This window comes from Rana temporaria, chromosome 1, assembly GCF_905171775.1.
Source record: "Rana temporaria chromosome 1, aRanTem1.1, whole genome shotgun sequence".
In the NCBI taxonomy this organism is placed as follows: Eukaryota; Metazoa; Chordata; class Amphibia; order Anura; family Ranidae; genus Rana; species Rana temporaria.
The window spans coordinates 52,563-64,727 of NC_053489.1; the positions used below are offsets into that span (position 1 = coordinate 52,563).

The window sequence follows — 12,165 nt, forward strand, 5'->3', positions numbered from 1 at the left end:
CATGAGCTGTGGTGAGCTGAGAACGTGGGCTGAGAACGTGAGCTGTGGTGAGCTGAGAACGTGAGATGAGAACGTGAGCTGAGAACATGAGCTGTGGTGAGCTGAGAACGTGGGCTGAGAACATGAGCTGTGGTGAGCTGAGAACGTGGGCTGAGAACATGAGCTGTGGTGAGCTGAGAACGTGGGCTGAGAACATGAGCTGTGGTGAGCTGAGAACGTGGGCTGAGAACATGAGCTGTGCTGAGATGAGAACGTGGGCTGAGAACATGAGCTGTGGTGAGCTGAGAACGTGGGCTGAGAACGTGAGCTGTGGTGAGCTGAGAACGTGGGCTGAGAACGTGAGCTGAGAACATGAGCTGTGGTGAGCTGAAAACGTGAGCTGAGAACGTGGGATGAGAACATGAGCTGTGGTGAGGTGAGAACGTGGGCTGAGAACATGAGCTGTGGTGAGCTGAGAACGTGGGCTGAGAACATGAGCTGTGGTGAGCTGAGAACGTGGGATGAGAACATGAGCTGTGGTGAGCTGAGAACATGAGCTGTGGTGAGCTGAGAACGTGGGCTGAGAACATGAGCTGTGGTGAGCTGAGAACATGAGCTGTGGTGAGCTGAGAACGTGGGCTGAGAACGTGGGATGAGAACGTGAGCTGAGAACGTGGGCTGAGAACATGAGCTGTGGTGAGCTGAGAACGTGAGCTGTGGTGAGCTGAGAACGTGAGCTGAGAACGTGGGCTGAGAACATGAGCTGTGGTGAGCTGAGAACGTGGGCTGAGAACATGAGCTGTGGTGAGCTGAGAACGTGGGCTGAGAACATGAGCTGTGGTGAGCTGAGAACGTGGGCTGAGAACATGAGCTGTGGTGAGCTGAGAACGTGGGCTGAGAACATGAGCTGTGGTGAGCTGAGAACGTGGGCTGAGAACATGAGCTGTGGTGAGCTGAGAACGTGGGCTGAGAACGTGAGCTGTGGTGAGCTGAGAACGTGGGCTGAGAACATGAGCTGTGGTGAGCTGAGAACGTGGGCTGAGAACATGAGCTGTGGTGAGCTGAGAACGTGGGCTGAGAACGTGAGCTGAGAACGTGAGCTGAGAACGTGAGCTGAGAACGTGAGCTGAGAACGTGAGCTGAGAACGTGGGCTGAGAACGTGAGCTGAGAACGTGAGCTGAGAACGTGGGCTGAGAACGTGAGCTGAGAACGTGAGCTGAGAACGTGGGCTGAGAACGTGAGTTGTGTTACTTGGGGATATATACGGGAAATAGAGTGATGGGTGAGATGCATTATATCATTAGACGGAATGTGTGCTTATTATTATCACAGGGGATATGGTGTGCGCTCCGCATACAGCCAAATCTCCATGACAACCAGGCCCCCCCCATACACCTGGATAGGAGGGGTGGCAGCCTATAGAGGAACTCATCCCCTCCCCTATTCTCCTCCTCTCCCCTCCCACAGGGAGAAGATGGAGGGGATGGATTCCTCTATATGCCACCCCTTCTACCCAGCTTCCTTCTGTTGCCCCCCGGCCTTCCTCCGGCCCCCCTGTGTTATCTCCGTCGGGGTCGGATATGGGGGGGGGGGGTGCTCTCCCCCCTTTTGTCAGAACAGTGGGATCGCTCTCAGATCGGACTGTACCGCGTCACTGACATTTCCTGCTGCAGGGAGATGAGCATATAGAGAGGTGGGGGGGGGGGGTAACTCAGACCGTATATAGCGCGATCTGATGGCACTATGGAGGATGTAGTCCTCTGACAGGAGTGGGGGAGGGGGGAGCAAGCCCAGCACACCTCATTCCGGCTCTGACTCCCCACCTTTAGGGTTTGAGTCGGGTAGCGATTTGTGCCAATTGAAGGGGGAATTGGGGTAAGAGGGGGATTTGAGCTAGAAGGGGGGGGGGGTTGTGCCTGGGATGGAGGATTCATTGCTACTAGGATTGGGGTACGGTTATGTGAAGAGGGATATTGATTTATGTTGGAAGGGGAAATTTAGGGGAATGAGGCGATTTGAGCTAGGAGAGGGGGGGGGGCGTTGTTCCTTGGGAAGGAGGAATCATGCTGCTGGGATTGGGGGGGAAATGTTAAGTGGGGGTATTTGGGGGTGAGGATTTGTGTTGGAAAGGGGGGATTTGTGCTGCTAGGGAGGGGATTGGGCGGGCTCAGAGGGGGAATATGTTCTAGGATAGGAAATCTGAGGGGAAAGAGGAGGTGTGATTTGGGGGGGGGGTCTTGTGCTTGGAGGGGGAATAGAGGGGCAGAGATTTGTGCTGAGGGGGGATTTGGATTGGGAGGAAGGGAATTTTTGCATTCAGAAAGGAGTCAGTAAATGTGTAATGTAATCAGCCCCTTTCTGTTCTGAGTGGAGAGTCAGTGATCTGTACCAATCACAGACTCTGTCCATTCATACCTGAAGTTTTCTATGCTTCAGTTTGTGAATGGACGGGAGGTCTCTGTACTGAGCTCTTCTTTTGTCCGTTCCAGTCTGTGCAGCTGAGGCTACAGGGAGGCGGCGTAACTACCCGGGGTCACAAAGGTTGCGACCGGGCCCTGGCGTTCTGCCACTGGACTCGGAGGGAAGGGCCCCAGCGGGGGTCATTCATGGTTTCTTGCCCCGGGGGGCCCTGAAGGTTCTTAGTTACGCCTCTGGAAGTGGATCTTGTAGCCATATTGTGGAGATGTTTTAATCACTTTGTATCACAGGTACTCCCTGATGTTTTCCCAATCCCACCCTACCCCCCCCCCCCCCCCGATGTATGCCCCACCCCACCCGCCGTATGCCCCATCCCCCCCCCGATATATGCCCCACCCCCCCAATGTATGCCCCCCCAACCCGCCTGATGTATGGCCCATCCCCCCGATGTATGCCCCACCCAACCCGCCCGATGTATTCCCCACCCCAATGTATGGCCTACCCCCCAATGTATGCCCCATCCAACCCGCCTGATGTATGGCCCATCCCCCCCGATGTATGCCCCACCCGCCCAATGTATGCCCCACCCAACCCGCCCGATGTATGCCCCACCCCAATGTATGGCCTACCCCCCCAATGTATGCCCCATCCAACCCGCCCGATGTATGCCCCGCCCCAATGTATGGCCTACCCCCCCAATGTATGCCCCATCCAACCCGCCCGATGTATGCCCCGCCCCAATGTATGGCCTACCCCCCAATGTATGCCCCATCCAACCCGCCTGATGTATGGCCCCATCCCCCTTGATGTATGCCCCACCCGCCCAATGTATGCCCCACCCAACCCGCCCGATGTATGCCCCACCAAACCCGCCCGATGTATGCCCCACCCCAATGTATGGCCTACCCCCCCAATGTATGCCCCATCCAACCCGCCCGATGTATGCCCCACCCCAATGTATGGCCTACCCCCCCCAATGTATGCCCCATCCCACCCGCCCGATGTATGCCCCATCCCACCCCCCATGTATGCCCCACCTCAATGTATGGCCTACCCCCCTGGGACAGGGGCTTTTGGAGGGGACTGAATGCTCGCCTCTTGCCTTGCGATCATGGGCCCTGGCATTTGGGGGGAACGGTGCTCTTTGTGAGCTGTATACCTGGGGACCCTGTATATGCCATTAGAGTAACTGATTCATACTGTTGGGACATACAGTGTAAGGAGATGCTAATGCAGTCACCTCCAGCCATCTGTGTGTTCTCTGTGCCAATTGACCCTGCTATTGTGTGAAGATGTCCTGTGTTTACACTTATGATAATGTGTATTGTATAGCAGGTGAGCGAGGAGACGGGACGTCTACTCTGAAAGGTCATATCTCGGAGTCGCCTAGTCTGGGTAAATGATTAGTTAATTAGCTCATGTTAATTTATCTTCTGGTTACCTCCTCTAACTGTATATAAGGTTGTATTCTTGGTTCTCCATGTTCAGCAGACAGACAAGTCTCGTCTTGTTGTGTGTTGAGGGCAGCTGGAATATCTGATATCTATATCCAGACTGATAGGAAGCGGTATATGACGGAAACACTCAAGCGCAGTGTGGGATGTTCCGTTACACCCCCATGTATGCCCCACCCCCAATGTATGCCCTTTACCACACACCCCCCGCAATGTATGCCCCATTCCACCCTTCTCCCCCTCCCCCTCGATGTATGCCCCCATCCCACCCTAACCTGGGAAGGCTGATCTCCCCCGGGGACCATTGACCCTGAACCAACAATTGCCCCATCACACCTCCTACTGTCATGAAGCTCTGCTGTGTCCTCCAATGAACGGAAGAGAACATTTGTTTTTCAGTTTGGCCGCCGCCCCCTTAGGCGCGCTTTTAGTTGAAGCTGCACCTGAAGGTGGCGACATTGAACCCACCCGGTGAAGCCGTGTCCTTCAATGAACGGACTTTACATCAGTCAGAGAAATTCCAGGAAACAAAACCCACCAAAATCACAGAACCAAGATGGCTGCCGGAGCGACAAAAAAGGACGCAGAGAAGGGGGAGGAGCTCCAGGTGAGAATATTTATTGCTTATAACACTTTTTTTTGGTGGAGCCATTGGAAGGGGACCGCGGCCGGTCCGACATACAGCATAGAAATCTCAACAAATGTAAAATAAAAATAGATATTTCCATAGAAATGACGCGGGACGCGCGGCGGCGGTAACACTATGATTGTGCATTGCACGTTTAGGCACTTTTGGCATGAAATAGACTTGAGGTGAAGACGAGGGGGGAGGGGCAGACAGAGCCACACACATACACACACAGATTCCACCAATCACACGACACTCACTTAGCGCACTGGGAGGAGCATAGGGGGGTCAGCAAGGCACAGATTAATATATTAAAGCACGACGGGGGGGAGGGGTTAGCGGCCAGCGTCAGGGCGATAAGGCACTGCCTGTACAATATGAACCGTTACAACGTAATCTGAGAGTGGGCGAGCTCCGCCCACTGGGACAGCACAGGATTATGGGAAAAAGGAGGAGGAGTGGCCCCGACACCCAGCATGCCGCTGGATAATAAAGTCTCTGCTACTGGAGGCACGTGTGCAAGAACGATTAGTGAGCGGGGGAAGCCGGTTACGCCTGCAGTGGTCAGAGGGAGGGGCGGAGCTCAGTTCTGCGAATCCTCTCGGAGCTCCGAGGGAAGGAACTTGTACTGCTGTTGTCGGATCATCGCCAGCTTCTTCCGAGCTTCCTCCAGCTCCCGCTCCTTCCGTAACATTTCCTCCTGAGCCGCGATAATCTGCAGAGACAAAACGCTGATTGGTTATTGGCCTGTCATGTGATGTATATACGTTGCTTCCCATCGGTGTGATAGAAGCCCCAGAGCCCATACACGTGCCGAAGGGATGGCGGCTATACACGTGCTGTGTACATCGGGGGAGGTGCCGTACCTGTGCGATGCCGCCCACCATCTTCTCCTTCACCACCACCGTCTCATCGTGTTCCTGGAATGCTGCCGCTTTCTTTGCCGCCTTCACCAAATTGTCCGACGCTCTCTTCACCGCGTTCCCGGCAACCTGGAGACACAAAACACCGGAGGGTTCAGTTCTGCCACCATGTCACTGTCCTGCACCCTCCCCCATCCCGAGCTCTCCCCACCGTCCCGAGCCCTCCCCACCAGGCTTTGTCCCGAGCCCTCCCCACCGTCCCGAGCCCTCCCCACCGTCCCGAGCTCTCCCCACCGTCCCGAGCCCTCCCCACAGTCCCAAGCCGCTTTTCTCACCGTCCCGAGCTCTCCCCACAGTCCCAAGCCGCTTTTCTCACCGTCCCGAGCTGCTTTTCTCACCGTCCTGAGCTCTCCCCACCGTCCCGAGCTCTCCCCACCGTCCCGAGCTCTCCCCACCGTCCCAAGCCCTCTCCACCGTCCCGAGCCGCTTTTCTCACCGTCCTGAGCCCTCCCCACCATCCCGAGCTGCCCTCCCCACCGTCCTGGGCTGCTTTTCCCACAGTCCTGTGCCGCCCCCCTTCCCGAGCAACCTTGTCCGGAGTTTTTCATCCCTCCCATCATCCTGGAGCCCTCCCCACCGTCCCAAGCCCTCCCCAACCCGAGCTCTCCCCACCGTCCTAAACCCTCCCCACAGTCCTGTGCCGCCCTTCCACTCCGAGCTTTCCCCACCGTCCTGAGCCCCCAGGCCTGTGTCTTTCCCAATTCCACACCCTCACCATCCTGTGCTCACAACATTATGCGTCCTTACCCATCCTGTGCTCCCACCTTCCTGTGCACTCCCCATCCTGTGCTCCCACCTTCCTGTGCACTCCCCATCCTGTGCTCCCACCTTCCTGTGCACTCCCCATCCTGTGCTCCCACCTTCCTGTGCACTCCCCATCCTGTGCTCCCACCTTCCTGTGCACTCCCCATCCTGTGCTCCCACCTTCCTGTGCACTCCCCATCCTGTGCTCCCACCTTCCTGTGCACTCCCCATCCTGTGCTCCCACCTTCTTGTGCACTCCCCATCCTGTGCTCCCACCTTCCTGTGCACTCCCCATCCTGTGCTCCCACCTTCCTGTGCACTCCCCATCCTGTGCTCCCACCTTCCTGTGCACTCCCCATTCTGTGCTCCCACCTTCCTGTGCACTCCCCATCCTGTGCTCCCACCTTCTTGTGCACTCCCCATCCTGTGCTCCCACCTTCCTGTGCACTCCCCATCCTGTGCACCCACCTTCCTGTGCACTCCCCATCCTGTGCTCCCACCTTCCTGTGCACTCCCCATTCTGTGCTCCCACCTTCCTTTGCACTCCCCATCCTGTGCTCCCACCTTCCTGTGCACTCCCCATCCTGTGCTCCCACCTTCCTGTGCACTCCCCATCCTGTGCTCCCACCTTCCTGTGCACTCCCCATCCTGTGCTCCCACCTTCCTGTGCACTCCCCATCCTGTGCTCCCACCTTCTTGTGCACTCCCCATCCTGTGCTCCCACCTTCCTGTGCACTCCCCATCCTGTGCTCCCACCTTCCTGTGCACTCCCCATCCTGTGCTTCCACCTTCCTGTGCACTCCCCATCCTGTGCCCTTCACCATCCTGTCCCCTCTCACCTGCAGCCTCTTCATGGCCTCCGAATCGTGGTCGGCCTTCACCTTACAGGCCACCAGAAGCTGAGCTGTAGATGCGGCCACCTGCTTGGCAGATGAAATCAGCTTCTCCTCGCTGGCGTGGCCCTGCACTGCGGAATTCGCCGCTTCACACAGGTTACTGGTGGCAGCAGCAACCATTCGAGCCTAAAAACAGAGAAATGTATGAGATCCGAGAGCCCACCATCTCCTCATACAAGACCAGACTGACAGCCTGGACATACTTACAGCAGATATAAGTCCCTGAGACCACTGACCATCATCTATAGCGTTCGCTGGAATGGCTCCAACCTGCAGGAGAAGAAAGAGAATGGCAGAGGATGAGGAGGAGGAACATCGGGGGGTGGGGGAAGGAGGAATTGATCATCAGGAGGCAAGAAGAAGGAAGAATGGCAGAGGATGAGGAGGAGGAACATCAGGGGGTGGGGAAGAAGGATTAGATCATTAGGGGGCGAGGAGGAGGAGTAAATGCTGACACAAAGAAGGAATGTAGACAGAGGAGGACAGACTCATGGGGGGGGGGGGGGCAGGAGGAAAGAACAGACTTGGGGAGGAGGGAACAGACTCGGGGGAGGGAGGACAACACACTGGGGGGGAGGACAACAGACTGGGGGGGGACGGGGACAATAGACTCGGGGCGAGGGAAAGTAGAACAGATTCGAGGTGATAAGGACGACGACAGAGTAGGCGGGGGTAAGGAGAACAGACTCTGGGGGGGGTATTAGGAGTACAGACTCGGGGGGGGGGGGGGATAAGGAGGAGAACAGCAGACACTTACCTTGCCCTGGGCCACCAGTTCTCGCTGGGCGGCGGACGCAGCTTTGACGAGTGCGCTGGTGGCGGCTGCGATGGACTTGGCCGCCTCCAGGATTTGCTCCTCGAAGTTCAGACTCTCATCTGCTTGCTGTAAGAGAGAATCTCCATCATCAAATGTCCCGCCCCTGCAGAGCGACCTCATGATACATAATGTTGTGATTGGGTTATAAATCCAGAGGTTAGGAGTGGGCGGAGTCTTACCTTGGGTTTAGCACGAGGTTTGAGCTGCTCTAATTTTTTGGCTGCTGCTTCTATCGCTGCCGCTGCGCCCAACAGCTCGTTCTCGGCAATGACGGTGGGGTCCTCGGGATCCACCCATTCTGTGCCTGGGGGGAGGGGTTATAGAGATCAGATATTAATAATTCAGCGACGAGCGTTGGTCTCCACTGGGCCGACGTTCACAGACACTCCCATAAACAAAGCGAGCAACCAATAGAAGATCACATGACTCCGCGGGGGGGGAGCAAAGGGCGGAGCACTCTACCTTTCATCGCCTCGGCGGCCTGGATCAGCTCCGTCACGGAACCGGCGACCTGCTTGGAGAACCCGGTCAGCTGATGCTTCATGTCTGCAGTCGGCTTATGGAGGATCTGCCAGAGAAAGAGTGACAGGTGATAAGAGACAGACGAGGAGATGGGCCTCCCATGTGAGAAGAGACCGACGAGGAGATGGGCCTCCCGTGTGATAAGAGACAGACAAGGAGATGGGCCTCCCGTGTGATAAGAGACAGACGAAGAGATGAACCTCCCATGTGATAAGAGACAGACGAGGAGATGGGCCTCCCATGTGATAAGAGACAGACGAGGAGATGGGCCTCCCATGTGATAAGAGACAGACGAGGAGATGAACCTCCCATGTATCCCTCACACAGACAGGTGGCGCTCTCACCTGTAACACGTGTTCCAGGAGTTGTAGGTAGCCCATAGCGCACTCCTTGCCAAACCGCGTGGCCCGGATACGCACATCATGGTTGACCTCGGGGTGATAGACGGCTTCCTGCAAGACATGAGAGAGATTACACCACAGTTCATACAGACCACGTGTCCATCAATCCTCCTCCAACCTCACCCACCAGGTCACATGCCCATCAATCCTCCTCCAACCTCACCCACCAGGTCACGTGTCCATCAATCCTCCTCCAACCCCACCCACCAGGTCACGTGTCCATCAATCCTCCTCCAACCCCACCCACCAGGTCACGTGTCCATCAATCCTCCTCCAACCCCACCCACCAGGTCACGTGTCCATCAATCCTCCTCCAACCCCACCCACCAGGTCACGTGTCCATCAATCCTCCTTAAACCCTGCCCACCAGGTCACATTACCATATAGAAGAGGTCCCCACCCTCCCCACCAATCATCACACACCCAGGTCACATGACCATATAAGATCATCTAGAAGATGTCTCCACCCTTCCCCACCAGGTCACATGATCACATAGAAGAGGTCTCCATCCTCCCCGATAATCACACCCCCCCCCCCCAGGTCACATAGAAGAGTTCTCCACCCTCCCCACCAATCAACCACCCTCCCCCAGGTCACATGATCACATAGAAGAGGTCCCCACCAATCATTACCCACCCCCCCAAGTCACATGATCATATAAAGAGGTCCCCACCCTTCCCACGGTCACATGACCATATAGATCATCTAGAAGATGTCTCCACCCTTCCCCCTTCAGGTCACATGATCACACCTTGCAGGAACGCAGCATGTCGGCGATAGCGCGGCGACTCAGGTTTGCCGTAGCGATAACATCTTCCTGACGACAGGAGTTTCCGGCAGCGACGGCCTTGGCCGTTGCCATGGTGATGCCTTTGGTCATACGGATAAAGTCTTCCGGTGTGGAGGTCTTGGGAGGAGGCTCGGGAGAAATGAAGGTCTGGAAGTGACAATATGGAACATCAATACAGAGACATGGAAGAAAGCCAAAGAGACCCTCAGCCAGATACTGACCAACACACCATCTCTAGTAACAGTCAAGGGGGAGGGGTAAAGAGGGGCCAATGGTGTGACAAATGTCACCCGAAATACATTCCCCCCGACCTACAGCCACATGGCCCTCCCCCCGCAAACTCACCGCCAGCTCCTGCCGTATGTGCTCAATGGTGGCCTCCAGCGCCCGCGTTCCCTTGGTGGCTTCATCTTCCACGGCTTTGACCGTTTTCAGGAGAGACGTCACATTGGTCACCATAACCTGGAAGCACAGCATTTGTGATGAGGGCATTGGTTGTAGGAAAACTTCCCCCCACCCCCCATAATCCTCAGTATCCCTTCCCCCACCCCCCATAACCCTCAATATCCCTTCCCCCACCTCCATAACCCTCAATATCCCTTCCCCCACCTCCATAACCCTCAATATCCCTTCCCCCACCTCCATAACCCTCAATATCCCTTCCCAGCACCCCCATAACCCTCAATATCCCTTGTCCCCACCCCCATAACCCTCAATATCCCTTCCCCCACCTCCATAACCATCACTATCCCTTCCCCCACCCCCATAACCATCACTATCCCTTCCCCCACCCCCATAACCCTCAATATCCCCTCCCCCACCTCCATAACCATCACTATCCCTTCCCCCACCTCCATAACCCTTAATATCCCTTGTCCCACCCCCCCCCCCCTCATTTCCCCTCGATAACTCACCTTGGCAGAGTTCTTCAGCTGGTACACCGACGGGTCATCACTGGACTTTCCGGCAGCTGCCTTGGTGGCACTGATGAGGTCACCCAATGCCTTGGCCACATCTTTAACAGCATTAATGAGGACCACCTGAGTAGAGAGACCAACAAGAGGGTGAAATCAGAGAGGGCGTGTCCAATATCGGCTGCCACCAATCCGGCCGGGAACCTTGGGAAAGGTGGAGAAGGGCCGTTCCCACCACATGTGGAGGTGCCCTTATTACATCCAATCACGCCGATTTCAGGTACCTGGAAGGTTTAGAGAGAGTTCCGAGGCCTACCTGAGTCTCGGGGTCTTCTGAGCCCAGACTGGCCGCTCCCAGCTTAACGTTCTCTGCTAGCCGTGTGATGGTGCCGACTGAAGACTGGGCGGCCTGAGCCAACTTCTCCTGACTGGAGGTGGCGTTCTGCACCAGAACCTTCGTGTCCTCCACCAGAGCCTTTGCCGTCTTCAGGATTCCCTCCCTGGAAGGACAATAACCAGAAGGTGAGACATCCACCGGAGGGTGAGACAGCCACGGGAGGGTGAGACAGCCACGGGAGGGTGAGACAGCCACCGGAGGGTGAGACAGCCACCGGAGGGTGAGACAGCCACCGGAGGGTGAGACAGCCACTGCCCAACAACTCCGCCCTTCCCAAACCCCTTACCCCAGAGGATACCCCAATGTAATTTCCAGGTATCAGGAATGCCCCTTACATTGGTGGTCAGTGAGAAGATGGGAGGTCAATAAACCATGGCTCAAAGAACCCGAAGCAACCTCTGAAGGAACCACAGGTTTCCACTGAAACCTGGCTGCAAATATCGAGCTATAACTGATAGCACCTCCCCGCTCTGACAGATCAATAATCGGGATGGAGGTCTTCCTGGGTAATGCGGGGGATGTGTTGACTTGCCCGCTCTCTGGAATATACTACAGATAGGCGACACTATAGAATACGGTATATATCCTCACCGATGATCTGCGAAGGTTTCGGCGTTCTCTCGGTTCAGTGATCCGGCTGTGGCAAACATGATAGTTGTGTCCAGGTCGGCGATGATCCCGGAGACGGCGCTGGCGGCAGTGATACAAGCCTGAGTGCCGCGGTTCCCAGCTTGGAGAGCAGCCAGGACGTGTGACACCTAAGAGAAGAAAGTTAGAGACAGACCATGGAAGAAGACGATCACCCTGTGCAGATACAAGGAAGAGGCCCCCCCCCCTCACCTTCTCAGACACGCGCCGTGCACAATCGATCAGCTCCTTCTTGGTGTAATTGTCCGTCGGGCAGCACTGCAGAGCTCCGGCTTTGGTGACCAGCAGAGAGCAGCCATGGCCCAGTTCCTGCACCCGCTGTTTGATGTGAGATCCAATCTGGGAGGAGACACATAGAGCGATCAGGTGATCTGCTAAGTTAAGCCAACCAGAAAAGACTAACAGCCATGTCAATTAGTTTATCAGTATGGGAAGATTCTGAGCTGTGGACGAGGAGGACCTCCTGGAGCTATGGACAGGGAGGAGGAGGACATCCTGGAGCTATGGACAGGGAGGAGGAGGACATCCTGGAGCTATGGACAGGGAGGAGGAGGACATCCTGGAGCTGTGGCCAGGGAGGAGGAGGACATCCTGGAGCTGTGGACAGGGAGGAGGAGGACCTCCTGGAGCTG

At 56.1% G+C, this 12,165-nt stretch overlaps 1 protein-coding gene across 1 annotated transcript in view; it reads right to left on the reverse strand.

Moving 5' to 3' along the window:
- Nucleotides 1–4,447: 4,447 nt before the first annotated feature.
- LOC120924763 (talin-1-like) overlaps nucleotides 4,448–12,165 on the reverse strand; it is a 72,729-nt gene continuing 65,011 nt past the window's right edge. The window contains exons 25-38 of the mRNA XM_040335786.1: nucleotides 11,726–11,872; nucleotides 11,477–11,643; nucleotides 10,805–10,988; nucleotides 10,489–10,614; nucleotides 9,920–10,036; nucleotides 9,536–9,721; nucleotides 8,727–8,834; nucleotides 8,323–8,428; nucleotides 8,040–8,164; nucleotides 7,801–7,926; nucleotides 7,251–7,313; nucleotides 6,987–7,169; nucleotides 5,347–5,472; nucleotides 4,448–5,195 (exon numbers count right to left, since the gene is read on the reverse strand). Coding sequence (XP_040191720.1) covers nucleotides 5,064–5,195; nucleotides 5,347–5,472; nucleotides 6,987–7,169; nucleotides 7,251–7,313; nucleotides 7,801–7,926; nucleotides 8,040–8,164; nucleotides 8,323–8,428; nucleotides 8,727–8,834; nucleotides 9,536–9,721; nucleotides 9,920–10,036; nucleotides 10,489–10,614; nucleotides 10,805–10,988; nucleotides 11,477–11,643; nucleotides 11,726–11,872 — 1,896 coding nt within the window. The 3' untranslated portion in view covers nucleotides 4,448–5,063. The remainder of the gene's footprint in view (nucleotides 5,196–5,346; nucleotides 5,473–6,986; nucleotides 7,170–7,250; nucleotides 7,314–7,800; nucleotides 7,927–8,039; nucleotides 8,165–8,322; nucleotides 8,429–8,726; nucleotides 8,835–9,535; nucleotides 9,722–9,919; nucleotides 10,037–10,488; nucleotides 10,615–10,804; nucleotides 10,989–11,476; nucleotides 11,644–11,725; nucleotides 11,873–12,165) is intronic.